We start from the raw sequence: 21788 nt of genomic DNA, 5'->3' as shown, positions 1-21788 counted from the left end.
TAGAGAGCTGATGGGGGAAGCTAAGGGTGCAGAGCTGGCTGGATCTTCTTCTCAAAGGATTCTACAGAGTCTCTGAAGAGGGACTTAGAAATCAATGTAGCAATGCTGTGAAGTGAAAAGAGTATAATAATTGGTTGTGGCATCACTGCCCATCTCTGACACTTAGAGTTGTGTAACCTTCAGCAAATCACCCCACCCATCTCAACTTCAGCTTCCCCAACTCTAAGTCAGAGAAAAAAACCATACTATCTAGCAAGTCAGAGAACTTAGAGTCCCCAACTCTAAGTCAGAGAAAAAAACCATACTATCTAGCAAGTCTGTTATTAGGAAAGTGCCTCATTAACTTTAAATTGCAATATAGATATTACTTTTTATTAGTATTTAGTCTAGTATCTTTGTTTTATAAAAGGAGAAGTGGGGGCAGCTGGGTAGCTCAGTGGATTGAGAGTCAGGCCTAGAGATGGGAGATCCTAGGTTCAAATCCAGCTTCAGACACTTCCCAGCTGTGTGACCCTGGGCAAGTCACTTGACCCCCATTGCCCACCCTTACTACTCTTCCACCTATGAGCCAATACACAGAAGTTCAGGGTTTAAAAAAAAAAAAGGAGAAGTGATTTGCTTATGGTGACAAAATGAATTATTACTTTAGCTAGGAGTAGAATTCAGGTCTCTTGGGCTCTTCTACCATTTTTTTTTTTTTATCCTGGGACTTCTAGGAGCATAGGGCCACAACCAGTAGGCAATGGGTCGCTCAGGGTCACCCAGCTGGGTAGTGTCTGAGCCCGGATTTGAACCCAGGACCTTTCATCTCTAGGCCTGGCTTTCAATCCACTGAGCCACCCAGCTGCCCCTACTTTAGGTTGCAGTTTCTTTTAGCAGATGTAGTTTTTACAGGGTGGGGTTGCTAGCCCCACGCCCAACCCTCTTTCTTTTTCATCCGGGCTAGGGACCGTCCTTAGTAGAATGAAATCCAGTTATGGCTTGGGTTGGGACAGGAATGGAGAGATAAAGTAGAATTGGGATCTAGGGCTCAGTCCTAGCTCTTCCACTCCAGATGGTATTTATAGTTGTTACAATCTTAAAAATGAGGAAATTGAATCCCAGAGGGATGTCAGTGATTTGAGTAAGGTCACAAGGGTAGTAACTGTCTTTTTTTTAAACTTTTACTTTATGTCTTATTATCAACTCCAAGACAGAAGAGAATCAAGAGCTAGGCAATTAGCCTAGTTGCCTAGGGTCACACAGCTAGGAAGTGTCTAAGGCCAGATTTGAATCCAAGTCCTCTCAACTCTGGGCCTGGTATCTATTCACTGGGTTACTTAGCTGCCTCAATGGTAGTAATTGTCAAAGATGGGATTTGAACCCAGATTTTCAGAGTTTAAACCTCAAACTTTTCTACTATACCAAGCTATTTTTCAAATTCTCCCCACTCCTGGTTCAATTAGAGTCAACTCTTTCTAATATCTAGGACTTTCTGGGATACCACTATTCAGTCTCAGCAGATCCTGTTCTTTTACCTGGAAAGCCATGGAGACGAAGAGGAATCCACTGAGGAGGAGAGTGTAGGGCCTGTGGCCCATGATGGTGAACAGACTATAAACAAATGGGAGTCTGGACTGGTCCAGGATGCTGAGTGGTCCTGCAATGGAAGGATGGGAAACATTGGTGGGAGGCAGGTGAGAGGGCTGACTCTGCTGTGGATTAGTACTCACAGACACAGGCTGGCCCCCAATAACCAGGGGCTTTCTAGCCTTTCTGATTGATTTACCTGTGAGCTTGCAATTCACAAATATTTTCTTAAGCTCTTTTTCTGGATCTCTCTATCTTTTTTTACTTAATTTTTTTACATGCCAATACAATTAAAATTTTTTAAAATTTTGAATATTTTCCCATAGTTACATATTTTATGTTCTCTCTCCCCCAAGCCTCCCAACCCCCCTTAGCTGATGCACAATTCCACTGAGTTTTACATGTATCATTGATCAAGTCCTAATTCCATATTATTGATAGTTGGACTAGAGTTATCGTTTAGTGTCTACATCCCCAATAATATCCCCATCAGCCCATGTGTTCAAGCAGTTGTTTTTCTTCTGTGTTTCTGCTCCAACAGTTCTTCCTCTGAATGTGGCTAGTTTTCTTTCTCATAAGTCCCTCAGCCTTGCTCTGGATCCTTGTATTGCTGCTAGTAGAGAAGTCTGTTATGTTCGATTGTACCACAGTGTATCAATCTCTGTGTACAATGTTCTCCTGGATCTGCTCCTTTTACTCTGCATCAATTCCTGGAGGTCATTCCAGTTCACATGGAATTCCTCCAATTATTTATTCCTTTCAGCACAGTAGTATTCCATCACCAACACATACCACAATTTGTTCAGCCATTCCCCAATCGAAGGACATTCTCTCATTTTCCAATTTTTTGCCACCACAAAGAACGCAGCTATGAATATTTTTGTACAAGTCTTTTTCCTTATTATCTTTTTGGTATATAATCCAAGCAGTGCTATGGCTGGGTCAAAAGGCAGATAGTCTTTTAAAGCCCTTTGAGCATAGTTCCAACCAATACAATTTTTAATAATCATTTTTAACATTTTATGATCCATGTTTTCCTCCTCCCCCTTCCTGTCAGGAAGTCTTCAGCCTGAATCTGGGGTGTGGAGGATCTTGGACTGGGACTGCCACTCTTGGACTGCTTCTGGGGTCTTTGTCCTGAATTTTTGGGTTGGAGGATCTTCTCCTTTGGGACTTTGCTTTGGCACTTTGGTCTTCAACTTCACTTTGACTTAGGGCTCTGGCACTTGAACTGCTTCTGATAAGACTGCTCTTGTATCTTCTCCCCTTGGACTGTTTCTTGAGTGAGTGAGTAGCTGGCCTTCCTTTCCTGGCTTCTGGAAAGATTAGTTCCAGAGAGGCCTTCCCCTCTTGGAAGAGACCGTGTAGGCAGAACACCATCTCCTTCCTTTGGTAGAGGGCTAACAAGCCCTGATAGGCTAGACATCTTCTCTACCCTCTTTTTATATTTCTCTACTTTCACTCTTTCCACCCTTTTTGTAAATAAAAACTATTAAAAGTCATTTTGATTTGAGCTATAATATTTTAAATTGGTGACCACAAGATTATTTTAGAATCCTCATATGTTTAGTCAAACCCTTAATTTAATTCTTTACAGACTCCAGGCTCCTTACTAGCAGAGGCTATGTTCCATCACTATCTTTTTTCCCTAATAACAAACATAGTGCTCTTCACACAGCTTGTTGTTGTTCAGCAGTCTGAGTTGTATACGATTCTTCATGACCTCAGTTGGGGTTTTCTTGGCAAAGATACTGGAGTGGTTTGCCATTTACTTCTCCAGATCATTTTATAGATGAGGAATTGAAGCTAGCAGTTAAGTGATATGCCCATAGTCACAAAGCTAGTAAGAATCTGATGCTGGATCTGAACTCCTAAAAATGAGTCTTCCTGATTTCATGTCCAGTGGTCTACTCACTACTCTACCTAGCTGCTCTTGCACACAGCTGCCATTTGATGAAGGTTTGTTGAATTGCATGAAATTCCCTTCAGTGACCAGTTCTTGCTATAAGACCTTATCAGATGGTCAAAGGGCATCAGGGATCTAGCAAGAAAACAAATACAAAACCATAAACTCAGAGGCATAGTGAGAAGTGGTTCCGAGAAAGGCTTTCTGCCACCTCTAAAATCTCCCTTTTTCACTGGCCTACATGTTTCTTCAGAGTGCTTTGAAGCTTCTGTTGATTCATATCTCCAGTCTCAGTTCCTGATTTAGGACTTTGTTCCAGAGCCAGACTCCTCCCCATTTCTACAGTCCTAGAGGGTATGATCAGGACCTGTTTGGTTCTGACTTCAATTACCTAGGTTTCCTTGACATGTCTGGGCTCCAAGTGCCAGCAGATTTTAGGTACCCATGGCTCAGCTATGTTCAGAGGAGCATTTTGGCCTCCAGGGCTTACAAGAACATCTCATGTCAGATAGCTGGGGATTTCCACCTCTTTGGCTTAAGGTTTTGATACCTATTAAAATGCAAACTTCCCTGGAAGGGATTCTTAGTTACATATCAATACATATGAATCTTGCACATGCTTTTTTTTTTTTTTTAAACACTTACCTTCCATCTTAGAACCAATACATAGTATTGGTTCCAAGGCAGAAGAGTGATAAGGGCTGGGCAATGGGGTTAAGTGACTTGCTTAGAGTCATACAGCTTGGAAGTGTCTGAGGCAAGATTTGAACCCAGGACCTCTAATAACGATATTCAAAAGAATACCATTGACAGCTGCCTGGTTCTCAATCTACTGAGCCACTTAGCTGCCCCCTTGGATGTGCTTTTTGAAAGGAAAGGCAACCTAAGGCTTCTGGATACTAGAGGACAGGGAGCTTAGAGAAAAGAGGGGATCTGCCAAAGGGGAAGGCAGAGAAGAAAAGGGCAAATCTTGCTTGTTTCATAATTCTGGTCCTAGGTGTGGACGCTGCGACCAGGTTAGTCTAGCTTATGGGTGAGGCCTAAAGGTCCCCTGGTGCTTTGAAACCTATGTCCTGTGGCATAAGGTAGACAAGTGAGATATGGGGGAAAGAGCCTTGTATTGGTGTTCAGAAAACTTAGGTTCTCATAGAATCACAGAAGGTCAGAAATAGAAGGGGCCATAGTGGTCATCTAGTTCATCTTCCTCATTATAACAAGGAAGAAAAGAGAGAGTTTGACTTGCCCAAGGCCATACAACAACACTGGTTGTTCCACCTCCCAGGGGCCCCAGCCAGACATCCCCAGTGTTCTCACCCTGCTGCTCCTTCACCCCAAGGACAAGAACTGCACAGGAGAAGCAGTAGAGGGAACCAATGACCATAGCTGCTGTTAGATATGCCATTCGCTGCAGAATAAATAGAGAAGTGTGACAGTTAGTACCCTTCATTGCTCTTGCAGGCTCCAAATTTATTCCTAACCTTACATTTTTGCTCATGTTGTACCCACCTGGAATGCCTTCCATTATGTCTATCATCATCTTTAAATTCCACTCATCCTTCTAGGCACAGTTCATGGGCCAACACCACTTCAGATACAGCCTTCTCTGACTAATGGCCCAATAATTTCTCCCTTCCCACCAATCCACCTATCTTATCTAATCTTTCAATGGACAGATCCAATCTGAGCTCTGATAAAAAGCTTTTCCTAATAAGCCCAGAACTGACAGGATACCTAGAACCTGAAATCCAAAGACCTGAGTCTTGCCTGTAACAATGTGAAAATCACATCAGGTCCTATGAGCTTTGGTTTCCTTATCTGTAAAATAAGAATACTAGTACTACTTGTACTAGTCTGAAAGAACTGCTAAAAGTGTGTAAATAGAATTAGCCAGATCCCATTAATAGTCAAAAATCTACTCAACCCAGGCGTGCTAATGATGTCACTCCCACCTCCTTTAGTGGGGAGGGGAGACGAGTTACCCACACGTGACAATAAGTAACAAATCAAGAATAAGGGACTGCCCTTTGGGCAGTCCAAATCAATGTAGAAACTGCCATTTGTCCATTTGAATTAGAGGTGGACCACAGGAAGTGATGAAAGACAGGATCTCTTTAAGTAAGTGAGTGAACTTCCTGTGGGGAGTTGCCGTCTGGAACTGGAAGAAGAAGCATCTCCTGAGACCACAGACAGATTACACTCTGTATTGTCACGTGGGTAAGTTAGGCTGGCTTCCTTGGCCTAGTTGGCCAATTCTAAACTCTGCCTATCCGGCTGTTGGGCCTTGCGGCTTACAGCTTCATGTATTTAGACTTCTAACCTCCCTCTTCTCTTTATCCCTACTCACCTTCCTGATTGTAAATAAACTCCTCAACCCGATGCTGACTTGGGTCTGATTTAATTACGGAATCAACCTGAATTGTTGATTCCTGGCGGCCACATAATTTTAATATATAAATATAATAACTAAATTTTAATTCTTACAAAAGCCAGAACAGGAAGACACCTTGGAATAATGATAGGAAGTTGACTGTCCAAATTATAGCAATCCTCAGGATAGAGAACCTTTATCATAGGTGAATGAAGCCTCACAACATAGAAAAGAAGAACTGGAAGGGTCCTTAGAACACAGAACTCTAGAGATGGAAAGATTGTTAGAACACAGAATGAAAAATGCCAGAACAGAAGAGATCTTATCTGTACCTATCTATTCTTCATTTTCTAGATAAGAGAACTTAGGTTCAGAATGGATAAAGAATTTTCCCAATACAGGGAGTTAAGATAAGTTCTGAATTCAAATACAAAGCTTCTGACTTTTGGCCCAATATTCCTTCCACCTTTCCCCTCACCCACTTTCAGTTTCTTTAATTACTCTCCAATTAATAATAAGAATAGTTAAGGTTTATGTAGTGTCTACTATGTTCCAGACACTGTGTTCAGTGCTCTACAATTATTATTTCATTTGATCTTCACAATAACCCTGGAGAAAAGATGCTATTATTATCCCTGTTTTATAGACGAGGAAACTAAGGCAAATAGAGATTAAGTGACTTGCCCAGGTCACATAACCCTGTGTATTAAGTGACTTGCCCAGGTCACACAGCCCTGGTTAGAGTGGAAGCTCTCTCTTGGTTGGAGATTGAGTCTGCTCCACTCTGATGGCATGTTTTATAATGAAATACAAGACTGTGCACAAAATAGGGGAGGTAAGAATATATCAGTCCCCCAGGCCCTGGGGCTGATGTCTGGCTGTCAGCCATTAAAAGAGTGGAAAGGAAGAAATTGGGTACCTCTTGCTAACTACTTATTATACTTGGTTTTTTTTTTCTAGAAGTTTCTTTAAAATTTTAGACTTAACAAATACCAAAAAAGGTGAATATTTTCAAAGACAAATTAGAACAAACCACATATGCAGTCATCAGTCTGTAACACAGATGGCTTCCAAGTATTAAAACAAATTCAATGTGTTATTTTCTCTTTCTTTCTTTTTTAAACCCTTACCTTCTGTCTTAGAATCAATACTAATTATCAATTCCATGGCAGAAGAGTGGTAAGGGCTAGGCAATTGGGGGTCAGTGACTTACCCAAGATCACACAACTAGAAAGTTTCTGAGTTCAGATCTGAACCCAGGATCTCCTATCTCTAGGCCCAGCTCTCTCCAATGAGCTACTTAGCTGCCCCCTAAAGTGTTATTTTTCAAAGCTACTCTGCTTTACTGGTCTTCTCCCTGACCTTCCTTCTGTTCTTTTCTGTGGATTAAAAAAAATGTTTCAGTAGTTCCTTTTTTTATTACTTTTCTTTTTTCTTTCTTTTTTTTTCATTTTGGCAAGTGTCCTGCTTATCCCTGTCCACCCTCCTTCCCTCCCTCAACATATTGAAAGAAAAACAAAAACCCATATCAAGAACACAGAGACAAGCAAAACCCATCCCCATGTTGGCTATGCCTGGAAAATATGGCTTATTCTATACTCTGAGTTCATCTCCTCATTGTTGGGAGGTAGGCAGCGTGTACTCACTGTGTTTTCCAGGGTATCAGTGAGTGGGGAGGTGCTGTTGCCTGTGGTCTCATTAGACAGGGACCCATTGATCGCTTGGCAGTTCAAAGTCATGCTGGCATGATATCTCCCTACAATCAGCCCCTGGATGCTGGTGCCAATGAGGCTACTGAGGACCTCCATCCCCATCCCTGTGGGTGAGAGATTCCAGAGTTAATGGGACTCAGAATAGAGCTTCCTTGGTTCATCTGTATCTCAGCCCAGCCCCCTTTGAGATAATCTCCCCCTACACCCTTTTAAACGAGCCAGCCACAGCTTTGGATCTTTATTAAACCTTCTGCTAGACCTTAGGGGTTACCTTAGAAAGTCATATTGTTTAGAGCTGGGAAAGACTTTTACTATATCATCATCTAACTCCTACCTTCCAACTGAGGGAGAAAAGCAAGAACTCCCCCCTTATTCCCTCATGGGCCAGGGGGCTCTCAGAGCATCCTTGAAGGAGAAAAAGAACAGAGATGCTCTCTGGAATGATATAAGCAGGCTTGGGCAGAAGCACTGGAGTTCAGACTTGCCAGCCTGGCATTGGGGGCAGCTACTTGGTTATCTTAAAATGGTTAAGAAATTGGTGTATAAAGGTAGCTGTGACAGGAAGGGTTAGAGGAAGGAGGGAGAGATGGCCAAAAAAATAGGAGTAACGAGAGAAGATCTAGGAAGATCCTTACTTTATAGATGGGGAAAGGGAGGCCCAAGGTCACATGGTGACTCAGTGGTAAAAAGTAAAATTGGTAAACATACCCTGATATGGTATAGGCAGTATTGCACATGGAATCACATCCAGAAGAAGTTGGGTCCACTACCAGATTTGCTACTTAATCAAGGGTATGACTTTTGGCAAGCCAATTCCCCAATCGGGGGCTCAATTGTTTTGTTCTGTTTTGTTTTGTTTTTAATTTGTAAACTTGTCATTATAATTCTTGCTATCTCCTTTCAAGGGCTATCCTGAGATTAAATGAAATATATGATTTCAAAGTAAATTGTAATTTTGTAAATTGCAAAGCGCTATAAAATATGTATTATTATTATAAGATAAGGTATTATGTGATAATTATGGAGGTATGGCAGATGGAGAATTGCCTTGGATGTAGGAAGAATTCAAGTCTTACTTTTGACACATACTGGCTATATGACCCTGGGCAGGTCATTTAACTTCTAAGTGATCCAGGCAACTAAGTCTCTCTGTCTCTGTCTCTGTCTCTGTCTCTGTCTCTCTCTGTCTCTGTCTCTGTCTCTCTCTCAATAACTCTTACATTCTTTCTTAGAATCCACACTAAGTATTGATTCCAAGGCAGGAGAAAGATAAGGGCTAGGTGATTGAGGTTAAATAATTTGCCCAGGAATGATCAAATGTGATAGACTTTGCTACTAACAGCAATCCAAAGATTCAGGACAATTCTGAGGGACTTATGACCAAGCATACTATCTACCTCCAGAGAAAGAACAATTGGAGTAGGAATGCAAATGATTTATCACTTGTTTATTTGGGTATATGATTTGGGGGTTTGGTTTTATAACATTACTTACAAAAATGAATAACATGGAAGTATATTTTGAGTGATAATACATGTGTAACCCAGTGGAATTGCTTGTCAACTCACTAGAGCAGGGAGAGAAGAGGGAAAGAAACAACACGAATCATATAACTTTGGGAAACTTGTGTGTAAATTTGTTATTGGAATAAAATAAAGATAAATTTAAAAATAAAATAATTTGCCCAGGGTCACAAAGCTGAGAAGTATCTGAGGCCAGATTTGAAATCAGGTCCTCCCAATTCTAGGCCTTGTTCTCAATCCACTGAGCCACTTAGCTGCTCTCTTTCTTTAAAAACAAAATATTGCCAATCTTTTAGCTTTATATAACCTGCTTTTCCAAATAGGGCTCTCTCTGTTCCCTACCCAGAGAATTATCCTCCTGTAACAAAGACTGAAAAAGAGTCTAGGAACATTTGTGATGTTTTACACCCATAGTCCCTCACCTCTGCAAAGAATGGAGAGAGGTTTAGGAAACTCTCCTTGGCTTTAAATTGAGAAGGGAATATTACTTAGAATGGCAGTGCTCGAGAGATCTTAGAGACCATGTAAGCCAAACTCTTCACTTCATAGATACTTTCCTGTACTGACCCTCCCAACTCTAACATTTTATTTTTTAAAATCCTTCCAATATTCTATGTTCTAAAGGCCTACCTAAGGTTCTGAGTGATAATATGTGTATAACCCAGTGGAATTGCTTGTCAGCTCTGGGAGGGGGGAAGAGAAAGGGGAGGGTGAGAACATGAATCATATAACCATGGAAAAATATTTTTTAGAAATTATATTAAAGGCCTGCCTAGCTCTGACATTCTGCGTTCTAAGGGTCTTTCCAGATCTGATATTCTATATTCTAAGAGTCTTCCCAGCTTTAACATTTTAAGGTCCATCCCATTTCCAATATTCTGTATTCTAAAGACCCTCCTAGCTCTGACATCCTATGCCCTAAAGTCCCTTCCAGCTCTAACATTCTATGTTTGAAGGATTCTCAGCCCTGAAATTACATATCTGAAGGTCCTTCTAGTTCTGCCATTCTATCTTCTAAAGCTCCTTCCAGTTGTCATTGTGGTTCTGTAAATACAGTTTACGCTGTGATGTGGGAAAGAGAGGAGGCTCAGAGTAGAGGCTGGTGGCTCTGGGTTTAGCGGGGAGAGATGGCAATGTCAAGCCACCAGACAGATGGGATCTGTGGAGAGTGTGTGGGTTTTCATGACTCACACTCAGCTCTATGGAGGCTGCACAGTCCCTGGCTCAGGTGAGGCAGTTGTGACTCACTGTTGTGCTCCGGGGAGGCTTCTGACTATGACTCAGGCTCCCACTCAAGGAATTTGTATTTTCTTTGCTCAAAGCTACAAGTGGGCATGGGAGGTGTGGGGGCCTTGCTGTCATCCTAAAATCTCACCTCCTCCCACTTGACTGTGTCCGTAGACTCATGGGCTATATATAAGTCCCTTTACCGACAGACACCCCTGCAAAAATCTATGGAAGGTTTAGAATAGGTTCATTAACTGTTTATTGAATCTACTTCATTTAGCAAAAAGAGCTCTAGGCAGGGAGTGAGGAGATATGGGTTCTAATTCCAGCTTTGACACTTACTTGCTGTTATCTTGGATAATTAACCTTTTCCTCTCTGGCTTTAGTTTTCCCATCTATAAAATGAGGTGCCTTCCAACCCGTGTTCTAAGGTCCCTTCCAGCTCTGACAGACATTCATGGTCTAAAGTTCTCTTTAGCTCAGCTCTTGCTTTAAGGGATCTTTAAAATCTAAAGTTCTCTGTGTCTATGATTCTATTTTGTAGTAGGTCCCAATGGGAGAAGAAGTTAACATTTTCATTCTAAGCAGTGAGGTGAGAAAGTGGAAAGAGTATTGGGCTTGGAATCAGGAAGATCTGAGTTTAAACTTGATTTCAGATTCTGTTGTCTACAGAATTCAAGGATACTCCCCCTCCTTTCTTGACAAGTCCATTGCTTGGCTCACAGTCTTTCTCTCCTCCTCATTCCTACCTTCATACTAGAACAGCACACATGTGCTGCTACATACACAAAGCTGGAGAAAATTATGAAAACATACCGGCTGAGTCCACTACATGTAAGTCTTTCCAGATTTTTTTGAAATCATCCAGTTCATCATTTCTTATAGCACATTAGTATTTTATCACAATCATATATATAAAATAGTCATTCTCCAATTTGTGGACTTCCCCTCATTTTCCAAATCTCTGTCATCACAAAAAGAGCTGCTATATTTTTATAAAAATAGATTCTTTTCCTTTTTTCTTTTTTAAAAAACTCTTTGGGATACAGACCTAGTAGTAGTGCTAAACTTCTTTAGAAGGTCATCTGCAATAGCTGCCTCCATCTTCTCTCCTCTCCTTCATCAAATCTGGCTTCTGAGCTTATCATTCAACCAAAACCATTCTCTCCAGTGTTACCACTGGTCTCTTAGATGCCAAATTCAATGCTTCTTCTCAATCTTCATCCTTCTGGACCTCTTTGCAGCCTTTCACTTTGGTGATCACTCTCTTCTTCTGGATACTTTCTTCTCTTTAGGTTTTCAGGATATGGCTCTCTCCTGGTTCTCCTATTACCTAGCTCACCACTTTTTGGGTTCCTTTGCTGAAACTTCCTCCAGGTCATGTCTGCTAATTGTGGGTGTCCCATAGGACTTTGTCTTGGGTCCACTTCTCCCTCTATACTATTTTACTTGGTGATCTCATCAGCTCCCATCAATTCACTTAAAATCTTTATGTTCATGATATCTCTTATCTGCCCCTAATTTCTCTGCTCAACTGTTTTACACCTCAAACTTCCTATTAGCATTTTTGAACTGGCCATTCTGTAGATTTTAAATTCCACATGTCCAAAAGTAGAACTCATCATCTTTCCCTCCAAACCTTCCTTCCTTCCAAACTTATCCTATTACTACTGAGGGTACCACCGTTCTCTCAAATTACCAAGGCTTATAACCTAGGTGTCATCTTTGACTTTTTGCTACCTCTCACCTCCACCTCCCATTTCCAATCTGTTGCCAAGGCCTATAGATTTGATCTTTGTAACATCTCTTGTATACCACCCCCTCTTATCCCTTTTGAAACTGCCACTACCCTAGTGGAGGCCCTCATCAACTCACACTGAGACTATTACAATAACCTGCCAGTTGATTTGCCTGCCATAAGTTTCTCCCCTCCTCAGTCCTTTCAGCTGCCAAACTGATTTTCCTAAAGCACAAATCTGATCATGTCACCAGAGGTTCTGAACTCCTGTCCAGGACTTACCCTCTCTGGGCCTCAGTTTCTCTGTTTGTAAAATGAGTATATTAATACCTATGTCACAAGGTTGTGAAGATTAAGTGAGTTGGTGAATATAGCATCTGTAAGTGTTCAAGTGTTATAGAAACATGTGCTATTATCAAGACCCAAGAAGCAAGCTCTCATATCAAATATTTAGCAGATCTTTAGTGAATTTAAGTGAACTGTCTTGGTTTACTTGACTTTGGGACTTCTCTCAGTTGGATCTGAATGGAAGCAGGATATAAAGAGATGATAATGAAGGCAATAGTTTCTAGACTTATTACATGTACATTGTTTAAGGAACAATACATTTTAGAGCTTCAGTTTTCCCAGGTGAAAGGTATGTTCTTTGATGTATAGTTACTGCCTTTACTGTTTTCAGGTTTATAAATTTTATTCCTTACAACCCTGGGAGGCTGATGGGACAAACAGCATTAACAGTCACTTGATAGATAAGCAAACAGGTTTAGCAAGATGGAGTGATTTCCTTAAGAGCAACACTATGAATTAGGTTGCATAAGTATTATTATCACCATTTTACAGATGAGAAAATTGAGGCTGGGGAGGGGAAGAAGATTATTTAAGGCCACACAGCTAGTAAATGTTACATCCTATATTTGAACCCAGTTCTCCTGATTTCAATTCTAGTAATGAAGAATGGGGATTTGCTTATTTTTTTTAAGCAAAGGTTGTAGTAAAACTTTATGTAAATTCAAGAGATGGCCACTATAGTTTCTGGGGGTGTTGGGGAAGAAGGTGTAATATAAGTGGAGCATTTGGTCAGTACTGGGGCTCTTGGTCAGCATACAATTATTTTTTAAAAATATTTAATTTTTTCTCCCAATTACATATAAAAACAACTTTTAACATTCATTAAATTTTTTTTAGTCTAATTTCTCTCTCTCCCTTTCCTCCTGTTTCATTTGAGAAGGCAAGCAATTTGGTATAGGCTATACATGCAACATGCATTAAGAGATGTTCAGGGCTAGCTTTTATCTGGAAAAATGCGCCCCATCCCCACCCCCTTTATGGAGATGCTGGTACTTACTGTAGGCAGTGGCAGAGTCTCGATCACTCTGGCTTCCTCCTAGGAACATGGTCATCGAGGTGTATGGCACATGGTAACACTGCAGAAACAAGGTCCCATGGGTCCTAAGATCTCTAACTCTCCTGTACACCCCTTGCCCTGTTTTCCTTCCCTGGGCCCTGTAGCACAAAGGTAGTGACAGATACTTCTAGACACAGAATAGCTCTGTTCTCTCATTCTTGATGGGATGTTCTGCCAGGGGACCACTCAAATTGCCAATTCAAATACCAATAACAAGGTCAGACAACTCTCCATTATCCAGTGGTAACTAGCTCATTTTGCCCATTAATTGTTTTCTGTCCCAACAACTTTTCTCCCACCTGCCTGAAGGCTCTTTTTTAAATCTCCATTTCAGGATTCATCTACCCATCCATCTATCCAACTATGAACATTCTACAAAGCTCTGTTGCAGATATTCTCCTCTTCTCACTACATTCTTAAGGACCTCACCAACTACTGTAATTGAATTGTCATTTTTACACAGATGGCTCTCACTTCTATATATCTAGCTTCGGTGTCTCTCTGGAGCTCTACTCCTGTATCACCACTGCTGACATTTTCAAAGTGAATGACCCATAGACATCTCAAACTCAACATGTTCAAAATGGAACTCATCCAAATACATCGCTTCTGAATTTTATGATTTCTGTCCAGGGTACCACAGGCCTTCCAGTTCCACTGAGCCATACTTGGGCTCTCTTGGGGGTCCATATATCTAACCAGTTACCAAGTCTTTTCAATCCTACCTCTACAACACTGGTTGTGTCTGACTCCTTTTCTCCAATCGCACGGCCACTACCTTAATTCATGCCCTCATTACCATTTTTTAAAAACCCTGACCTTCCATCTTAGAGTCAATATTGTGTATTTGGTTCCAAGGCAGAAGGATGGTAAGAGCTAGGCAATGGAGGCTAAGGGGCTTGCCCAGGGCCACACAGCTAGGAATTGTCTAAGGCCAAATTTGAACCCAGGACTTCCCAACTTCAGACCTAGAGCTCTATCCTGTGCTACCTAGCTGCCCTGGACTCTCATTACCTTTTGCCCAGTCTATTGCAATGACTTCCTCATTGGTCTCCCTGCCTTATCTCTCCCCTCTCCAATCCACCCTCATACATAGCTGCCAAAGTGAGAGTGTGGAAGCACAGGTCTGACCATGTCCTTCTCCTGCTCAAGAAACTCCAGAGGTTTCCAGATTGTTCTACGATCAACTATAAATTCCTTTTTGGCACTTAAAGCCATTTACAAGCTGGCTTCATCAGAGTTGGATGCCAGGCTTATTACATATTACTCTCCTTCATGTACGCTTAGAACCAATCAAACTAGCTATCTTGCTGGTCCTTCATACATAACATTCCATTACCACCATGTCCTAGCCTTTTCACAGGCTGTCCCCTAATGGCTGGAATATGCTCTCTTTTCACTCCTGCCTCTGAAAATTCCTGGCTTCCTTCAAAGTTGTGCTCACACATTACCTTACATAGGTCTTGCTTGATCTGTCTAGCTACCAGCATGTCCAAAATCACTTTATATTTTGTTGTTGTTCAGTCATTTCAGTTGTGTCCAACTCTTTATGACCCCATTTGGGGTTTTCTTGGCAAAGATATTGGAGTAGTTTTGCCATTTCCTTCTCAAATTCATTTTATAGGTGACAAAACTAAGGCAAACAGGGTTAAGTGATTTGCCCAGGGCCACACAGCTAGTAAGGGTCAGATTTGAATTCAGGAAGATGAGTTTTCATGACTCCAGATCTGGCCCTCTATCCACTGTGGCCCCTAGGTGCCCCTCAGTTATATTTTGCTTTTTATATATTTGGTCAAAACTCATATGTGCACGTGTAATTTACCTAGATGGAACATAAATTCCTTGAGCGTGGGAATCTTTTTTTTTTTTTTGCCTTTGAATTCCCAGCACTTAGCACATAGTAAGTGATTAATAAAGGTCTCTTGCTTGCTTGATTACTGATGAAGGAACCTGAGTCCCAAAGAGTGGAAGTGATTTGCTCATAGACAAATGGTAAATCAGAGGCAGAAATGGGGACTAGAACTGAGACCTTCTGACTCTCATTCTAGCATCCATCCATTCTGGTGCTCTTGGCACCACACCACATTGAAAGCTTTGAAATTCCCTCTCCCTCCCTCCAAGCCACCCTCAATTCATTCTTCTAGTCCAAATTTTACATTCCCAGGATCCCAAGAGTTCCATGACCCCAAAGCTCTTGGAACTACCTTACACTCAGACATGTCTGGAAGAAACAGTAGGTGGTCAGGTACCAGAAGAACTTCCAGGAGGTGGGTAGGGTGTCAGAGAGTGTAAACCAGAGGAGACAGTACAGCAAGACACCAAAGGGGGTAGAGCCCAAAACCCTGTGAAACAGAGAAAGAAGAGGGACAGAGCACAGAGGTCATGGACAGAACCCTGGCTCCAGAATCAAGAGACCTGGGTTCTAGTCATGGTTAGAAAATAACTTGCTAAAAAAAAGGGGGTAGGAGGTGGTACAGCTATGTAGCACAGTGGATACAGTGCCAAGCCTAGAGATGGGAGGTCCTAGGTTCAAATCTGACCTCAGAAACTTCCTAGCTGTGTGACCCTGGGCAAGTCACTTAACCCCAATTGCCTAGCCCTTACCACTCAAGAGAGAAGATAAGGGTTTTGAAAGAAGAAAGAAAATAACTTGCTATATGACCTTGGGCAAATCATTCCTCCTTTATGGGCCTCAATTTCATCCTCTGTAAGTAAAATGTATCTCTCCTAGCATTTGATATATTCCTATATACACAGTAGCTATTTAATGTTTTTTGATTTATTGTTTTTTATTTAAATGAAGACACTGCATGACTTCTTTTCTTTCTTTTTTAAACCTTTAACTTCTGTGTATTGGGTCCTAGGTGGAAGAGTGGTAAGGGTAGGCAATGGGGGTCAAGTGACTTGCCCAGGGTCACACAGCTGGGAAGTGTCTGAGGCTGGACTTGAACCTAGGACCTCCCATCTCTAGGCCTGACTCTCAATCCACTGAGCTACCCAGCTGCCTCCTTGCATGATTTCTGAAATATTTTTTCTCTCTCATATTCTATGATTTAAAGCCACAACACACATGCAGCTCTGACGCTTTATATACTAAGGTCCCTTCCAGTTCTGACATTCTGTTGTTTTTTAAACCCTTACCTTCCTTCTTAGAATCACTACTATGTATTGGTTCCAAGCAAAAGAAAAGTAAGGGCTATGCAATGAGGGTTGTCATTCTGTGTTTCAAGGTTCCTTCTAGCTGACGTTTTATTTTCCAGGTCCCTGTAGTTCTTCTGACGTTCTATGTTTTATTTTTTAAAGTCCCTATCAGTTATGTCATTCTATGTTTGATGATATTTTAAGGGCCCTTCTGGTACTGACACTGTATTCTGTGACCTAATCTGAAGGAAATCTTATGCTCCACTTGATGGATATTTGTTCAGCTCAGGATGGATGGGTGTTTGGGGGGACACAGATAGCCTTCAATTAACTGGAATCCAACTAAATGGCAGCTCAAATAACTGAAATTTTCTTTACTTTAAGAATTAAAAAATTAGCTATTGACTGTAATTTACTCAAGCAAACTGGGAGATTTCCTCCACTGGGGCTACTGAATTCCTGAAGGGAGCTTGACAAATAAAGCAAGATTCATGGAAGTTTAGCATCCCATTCATATTCAATTAGAAATGTAGACTTTGGCATTTTGGAGAACTTCCTCTGGAAAAACAGGAAAAGTTTCTGGTTTTCTCTTCAGTTATTCTTCTAAATGAAGTTTGCAAAAAAAAAAAAAACCCAACCATCAATGCATCAAGACTTATATGCTTCAGATCTTGGCTCTTAGAGCTAGAAAGGTCCTCAAGAGATTATGGGGTCCAGCCCCCTGCCTTAGGGGCAGACAAGACATCATTCTTTTCATTTTGTAAATTCTCATTAGGTTATAAGCTCCTTGAGGACAGGGAATGATGTCTTTTGCTTTTTTGTTTTCTTTTGTATCCCCACTGTCGAGCATAGTGCCTGGCATTTAGAAGGGGCTTAATAAAAGTTGATTGATTGTAGATGAGATAGCTGAGGTCCAAATGAGGGAAGCAGCTTGCCCCAGATGCCATAGTTTACAAAGTTCTTCACATCCAGAGCTGCCTCTATGAAGATGCCATCCAAGGTCAGATGAGCTTTAAGAGCTCTAATACTAGAATATCTCTTGGAATTTGGCCAGGAAAAAAAAAACCAACACACTTCATGGAAACCCCACTGGGACTATTACAACTTACACTTATTTCTGTGGTTTTAAAGTGCTTTATCTCTATTATCTCATTTGTTCCTCAGAACAGCCTTATGAAGCCTTGGGCAGGCCCTGTGAAGTGAGCAGGATTATTAACCCCAAATTATAAGGTGAGAAAGCTGAGATCTAGAGAATCAGACTGTCTGACCTGGTAGGCATTTCAAAGACCATTTAGTTTAATCTTCTCATTAGTAATAATAACTACCATTTAAATTTAAATGACACTTTAAGGTATATTATCTTATTTGATCTTCACAACAACTCTGAAGTAGGTGTGAGAATTATTCCTATTTTCTAAATGAGGAAACTGAGTCTGAGAAAGTTTAGGTGACTTGCCCAGGATCACATAGCAAATAAATAGCTGAGGTAGGATTTGAACTCAAGTCTTTATGACTAAGTCCAGAGCTCTTGGTGCCTCACTTTGCAAAGGAGGAATCTAAGGTCTGACTCAATTCTTTTTTTTTCTCTTAGCTCTTATTTTCTGTCTTTGTAACAATTCTAAGACCAGAGGGGCCAGGGTTTAGGCAAACAGGATTAAATGACTTGTCCTGGGTCACACAACTAGGAAGTATCCAAGTTCAAATTTGAACCCAGGCCTGGTGCTCTATCTACTGAGTCACCCAGATGTCCAGGTTTTAATCCTTTAAAGCCTACTTAAAAACTATCACTTTCATGAAATCTTTAATCAGGAACCAATTTTCCTTTCCACAATGCACTTTGCTTTATATTGTTCTAAGGCAGTTACCATATCATACTTTCTGGACTTATCTCACAGTATTTCCCTACCTCTACTCTGGGTCCTAGTGAAATTGTACTACTATATTTATCCAGAAAGGGGAAAGCCCAACTGGTCCTTACTAGGCTATAAAGATCTTGTGTCCTATATAAACCAGTACCATCCTAGCACCCAGTACTGTGTTCTGCATACTCTAGGTGATTTAAAAAGATTTATTGAATTAATGGCCACATGAATGACTAGCACTCATTTCTCCTGACTCCTGATCAAGGCTATCAAGGGGAAAAATGGCAAGACCCCCCCAAGTGGGGTCCAGTTTGAGTATGTAGCTTTATCCTACCATGTCCTTGCTTGTTAAGACTGTTTATTCTTGGGAAAATTTGAATCTCTCCTCTTGTGTTTGAAGAGTCAAGAATTTCCCTGAACTTGCCACTTTAGCTTCTTGCCCCCAAATCTCTGCATTAGCTGGATCAATGTATTCCTTCCTCACCTTGCTTCTTAGAATTCTCAGCTTTGGGCATGACTCAGCCCATGGATCACCTCCTTTCTTGATCATCCTAGTTATAAATGTTCTCTCTCACCTTAATTCTTCTTGTATTTATGTATCTGTTTATATGCCATGGTCTCTGGAAAAAAATATAAGCTCCTTGAGAACAGGCACTAGAATCTTGAACATAGGCATTTAATAAATGTTTGTTTAATTAAATTTCTTCAAATAGTCAATGTCATATCTGAATTCAAACTCTTTCATTGTTTTCTTCTATATACTGATTAAAGCTCAAACTCCTTTTCCTAGCATTCAAGACCTTCCACAAACTGGTGCAATCCTACCTTTACATATTAACATAGTATTCTCTCAGTCATACCCCAGCAAAATTCTCTACCCTATATATACTCTATGCTCCTTGTTTGGGTTTTTCCCCTCTTCTTGGAATATGTTCCTTTCCCATTTTGCCTATTTGTTTCTTCTTTTTTCTTTAAAGCCCAAATTAAATGCTGACTCCTCCAAGAAGTCTTCCCTCTCCTTCTGGTCAATAACCATAGAACCTTGTCCAGATTCCCCTCTAGTACACCTGACATGTGCTATTATATTTGTGTCATATTCCCCTACTTGATACGAAGGTAGGTTCAAGTCTCATCTAAACTTTGTACTAGGGACTAGCTTGGTGTCTGCCACACAGTTGGTGCTTAATATAACCATTTGTTGAATGATTCCATTTTCAAGCATTCAGTGGCAGAATCTGGAATTCTGCTCTTCCCAACCCACAGGACCTGGCTCACTCACCACGGAATCAGTTTGCCACACTTCCTCCGGGGACTCCTGCTCACCAGGAAGCCAACGATGGGGTCAGATACTGAATCCCATGCTCGACCGATGAAGATAACAGAGGAAGCCCAGAAGGGATCCAGCTGGAATGAAATGAAGAGAGACCAGGGTTTGGTCACAGGGGACAATGGATATAGTCCCCTGGAAATAGACCAGAGAGCTGTCCTGCTGGGTGAGCACAGGCAACTCATTTCAGTTCTCTGAGACTCAGGCCCCCCATCTTGAAAATGGAGATAATGACAACCTGATTTTCTTCTGTTATGATTATGTCAAAGTATTCTGTAAACCTCTGGTGTACAAATCAGAGGGATGGGATATGGAAAAGAGAGGAGATGGGAGGAGGGAATGGTCTAGTTTCTATTCCTGATAGTCAATGACTTTATAGGTGATGTGATTCACTTTGTCTTTCTAGTCTTAGTTTCCCTATCTATACAAGTAAGGATTGAACTAGTTAGTTCCTTTTTCCTCTTACATTCAAAATCAAAGGTCACTCCAGCTCTGACAAGACGTACAGGTTCTGTATTTTAAGGTTACTTCCATCTGTAGGAGAAGGAAGGGAGAAGAAAGAAGCTGGACTAACTCTAAAAATTACAATTCTATGATTATGCACAAGTAAATTGTTTTGATATTTAGAGGCATGTGTTGTTAGAATAGAAAATAACAGTCAGTTTGGAAGGAACTCCTTACCTTGGAAAAATGTACACTCAGGATAATGGGGAATTGGATATACTCCACAATGATGCAGTCAAAAAGGGGTAATGAGAATTATTTGATCAGAGGGAGAGAAAGGAGAGAGGAGGACAGGGAAAGGGAGGGAGAAGTGAGAAAAAGAGAAGAGAAGAAGAAAAGATAGAAGAGAAAAGGGAGGGAAGAGATACGAAACAAACAAAGAAGTGAATGGGACAGGACAAAAGGACAAGGGAGAGAGAAGAACATATGGGACAGAGCAGGAGTTTTTATCTTTTGTGATCCACATATTTTTAGAACTTGGTTAGGAACAAAAATTGCACTTTTGTTTCATTAACCTTTAAATGAAATTTAGCATTTTCACTTTTTAAAAATATGATTCCAAGGTGAGGTCTATAGGTTTCACCAGGCTTCAAAAGGGAACCATGATACAAAAAAAAAAAAGTTAAGAAACACTGGGACAAAGAAAGGAGAGGAAAAAGGAAGAATGGGGGAGCTTGAGAGAAGAATAAGGAAAAGAAAGACACTGAGGGAAAGGAGGAGAAGGGGGAGGAAAGAGAGAAGGAGAGAGAAGAAAAAGAGGGAATTATGGGAATAGAGGAGAAGGAAGGAGAGAGAAAGGAGGAGAAATAGGATTGATATAGGAGGGAAAGGAGATGAAGAAGGTGAAGGGATGCAAATACTAATTGGTGGTAGGAAGTCATTACTCTGTTCAGGTAAAGCATCCTTTCTCTAGCTAGCAGGAGTAAAAGGTTTTTGCTGCTTTCTTAAAAAAAAAAAAAAAAGGAACTGTGGTAAAGCACAGGTCTTTGTTCAAGCAGTGAAAGTTTGGGACTATAGGTTTCCTGTGTGTGCCAACGGTCTAGAAGTTGCGCAGCATGGGTATAACAGTAGATGGGTTATAATAAACTTTGGGGTGGCTCCTCAGTGATCAGAAATGGAAGACTCAGCAGGTTTTTGCTAGCTTCACATCCATACCTTTCCCCCTCTATTGATATTGCTCAGGCTCTGCCTTTGAGGTTCACTCAATCTATATCTATCACCCAATTGAAAGTGAGTGATGGTTGTCTTTTGACCTCTAAGACATTCCCCTTTTTTTCTCAATGAGTTTGGTACTTGGCTTATAATTTTTCTTTCCTTCGCAACTCCTGTTCTCATAATATGGAACCTCAACTTACAACCAAATACCCCTTTAAACATTTTTTTAAAACACTCATCAGGCTCCTCCTTTATTTCTCTTTTTAAACTCCAGTTTGGATGACCAAGGCCAATCCCCAGTAAGTCCCCTGGGCCTTCCCAGGCCCAGAGGTATGATGATGGCAGCGCTGT

The 21788-nt window shown here is 41.0% G+C and overlaps 2 protein-coding genes across 2 annotated transcripts; both read right to left on the bottom strand.

Moving 5' to 3' along the window:
- Window positions 1–28: 28 nt before the first annotated feature.
- On the bottom strand, window positions 29–7683 carry LOC123237385 (sodium-dependent lysophosphatidylcholine symporter 1-like). Its single transcript, XM_044664276.1, has 4 exons — window positions 7490–7683; window positions 4790–4880; window positions 1518–1639; window positions 29–105 (listed from the first exon to the last, which is right to left on the bottom strand). The coding sequence occupies exons 1-4, from the start codon at window positions 7655–7657 to the stop codon at window positions 85–87; spliced, it is 402 nt and encodes a 133-aa protein (XP_044520211.1). The 5' UTR covers window positions 7658–7683; the 3' UTR covers window positions 29–84.
- Window positions 7684–12497: 4814 nt separating this feature from the next.
- On the bottom strand, window positions 12498–21184 carry LOC123233725 (sodium-dependent lysophosphatidylcholine symporter 1-B-like). Its single transcript, XM_044659777.1, has 5 exons — window positions 21167–21184; window positions 19731–19855; window positions 15658–15790; window positions 13389–13467; window positions 12498–12564 (listed from the first exon to the last, which is right to left on the bottom strand). The coding sequence occupies exons 1-5, from the start codon at window positions 21182–21184 to the stop codon at window positions 12533–12535; spliced, it is 387 nt and encodes a 128-aa protein (XP_044515712.1). The 3' UTR covers window positions 12498–12532.
- Between the last annotated feature and the right edge of the window lie 604 nt (window positions 21185–21788).

Source organism: Gracilinanus agilis, chromosome 2 (genome assembly GCF_016433145.1).
Source record: "Gracilinanus agilis isolate LMUSP501 chromosome 2, AgileGrace, whole genome shotgun sequence".
In the NCBI taxonomy this organism is placed as follows: Eukaryota; Metazoa; Chordata; class Mammalia; order Didelphimorphia; family Didelphidae; genus Gracilinanus; species Gracilinanus agilis.
This window is presented reverse-complemented; position numbering and strand designations above follow the sequence as displayed.

Bases quoted from the DNA above. Each gene is read 5' to 3' on its own strand.
- LOC123237385 (XM_044664276.1), bottom strand. From the start codon at position 7,657: ATGGGGATGGAGGTCCTCAGTAGCCTCATTGGCACCAGCATCCAGGGG. The intron at 4,881-7,489 runs GTGAGTACACGC...TTTATTCTGCAG, and splicing joins CTGATACCCTGGAAAACACA to CGAATGGCATATCTAACAGC. The intron at 1,640-4,789 runs GTGAGAACACTG...CTTCCATTGCAG, and splicing joins TGGGGTGAAGGAGCAGCAGG to GACCACTCAGCATCCTGGAC.
- LOC123233725 (XM_044659777.1), bottom strand. The intron at 13,468-15,657 runs GTAAGGTAGTTC...TTGTTTCTGCAG, and splicing joins TCTTCCAGACATGTCTGAGT to TGTTACCATGTGCCATACAC. The intron at 12,565-13,388 runs GTAAGTACCAGC...GCTTCCATTCAG, and splicing joins AGACTCTGCCACTGCCTACA to ATCCAACTGAGAGAAGTCCC.